The 300-nt window shown below is 58.3% G+C and overlaps 1 protein-coding gene across 1 annotated transcript in view; it reads right to left on the bottom strand.

The window, feature by feature from the left end:
- The window catches only part of STRIP2 (striatin interacting protein 2), an 18,536-nt gene that overhangs the window by 14,511 nt on the left and 3,725 nt on the right, over window positions 1–300 (bottom strand). The window contains 1 exon segment of the mRNA XM_017727968.1: window positions 268–297. Within this exon segment, the coding sequence (XP_017583457.1) occupies window positions 268–297 (30 nt within the window).

Below are 300 nucleotides of genomic sequence, written 5' to 3'. Positions count from 1 at the left end.
CCCAGAGCAGCTGGGGCTGCCCCTGGATCCCTGGCAGTGGCCAAGGCCAGGTTGGGTGGAGCTCTGAGAAACCTGATCTAGTGGAAGGTGTCATTTGGAACCAGATGTTCTTTAAGGTCCCTTCCAACCCAAACCATTCAGTGAGCCCCTAAAACTGGCAAACACAGGAGAACTTACAGGGAAAAGGGAACCATAACCATGAGCACCCCTGGCTCCTTGGGACGGTGCCTGTTGGAAAACCACCCTGGCCCAGGAGGAGGCTCTCACCCTGCGGCTGCGGTGGCCCCGCTTCTGCTGCTG

Source organism: Corvus brachyrhynchos, unplaced genomic scaffold (assembly GCF_000691975.1).
Source record: "Corvus brachyrhynchos isolate BGI_N302 unplaced genomic scaffold, ASM69197v1 scaffold182, whole genome shotgun sequence".
In the NCBI taxonomy this organism is placed as follows: domain Eukaryota; kingdom Metazoa; phylum Chordata; class Aves; order Passeriformes; family Corvidae; genus Corvus; species Corvus brachyrhynchos.
Note: the sequence above shows the minus strand (reverse complement) of the source record. Positions and strands in the feature narration are given on the sequence as shown.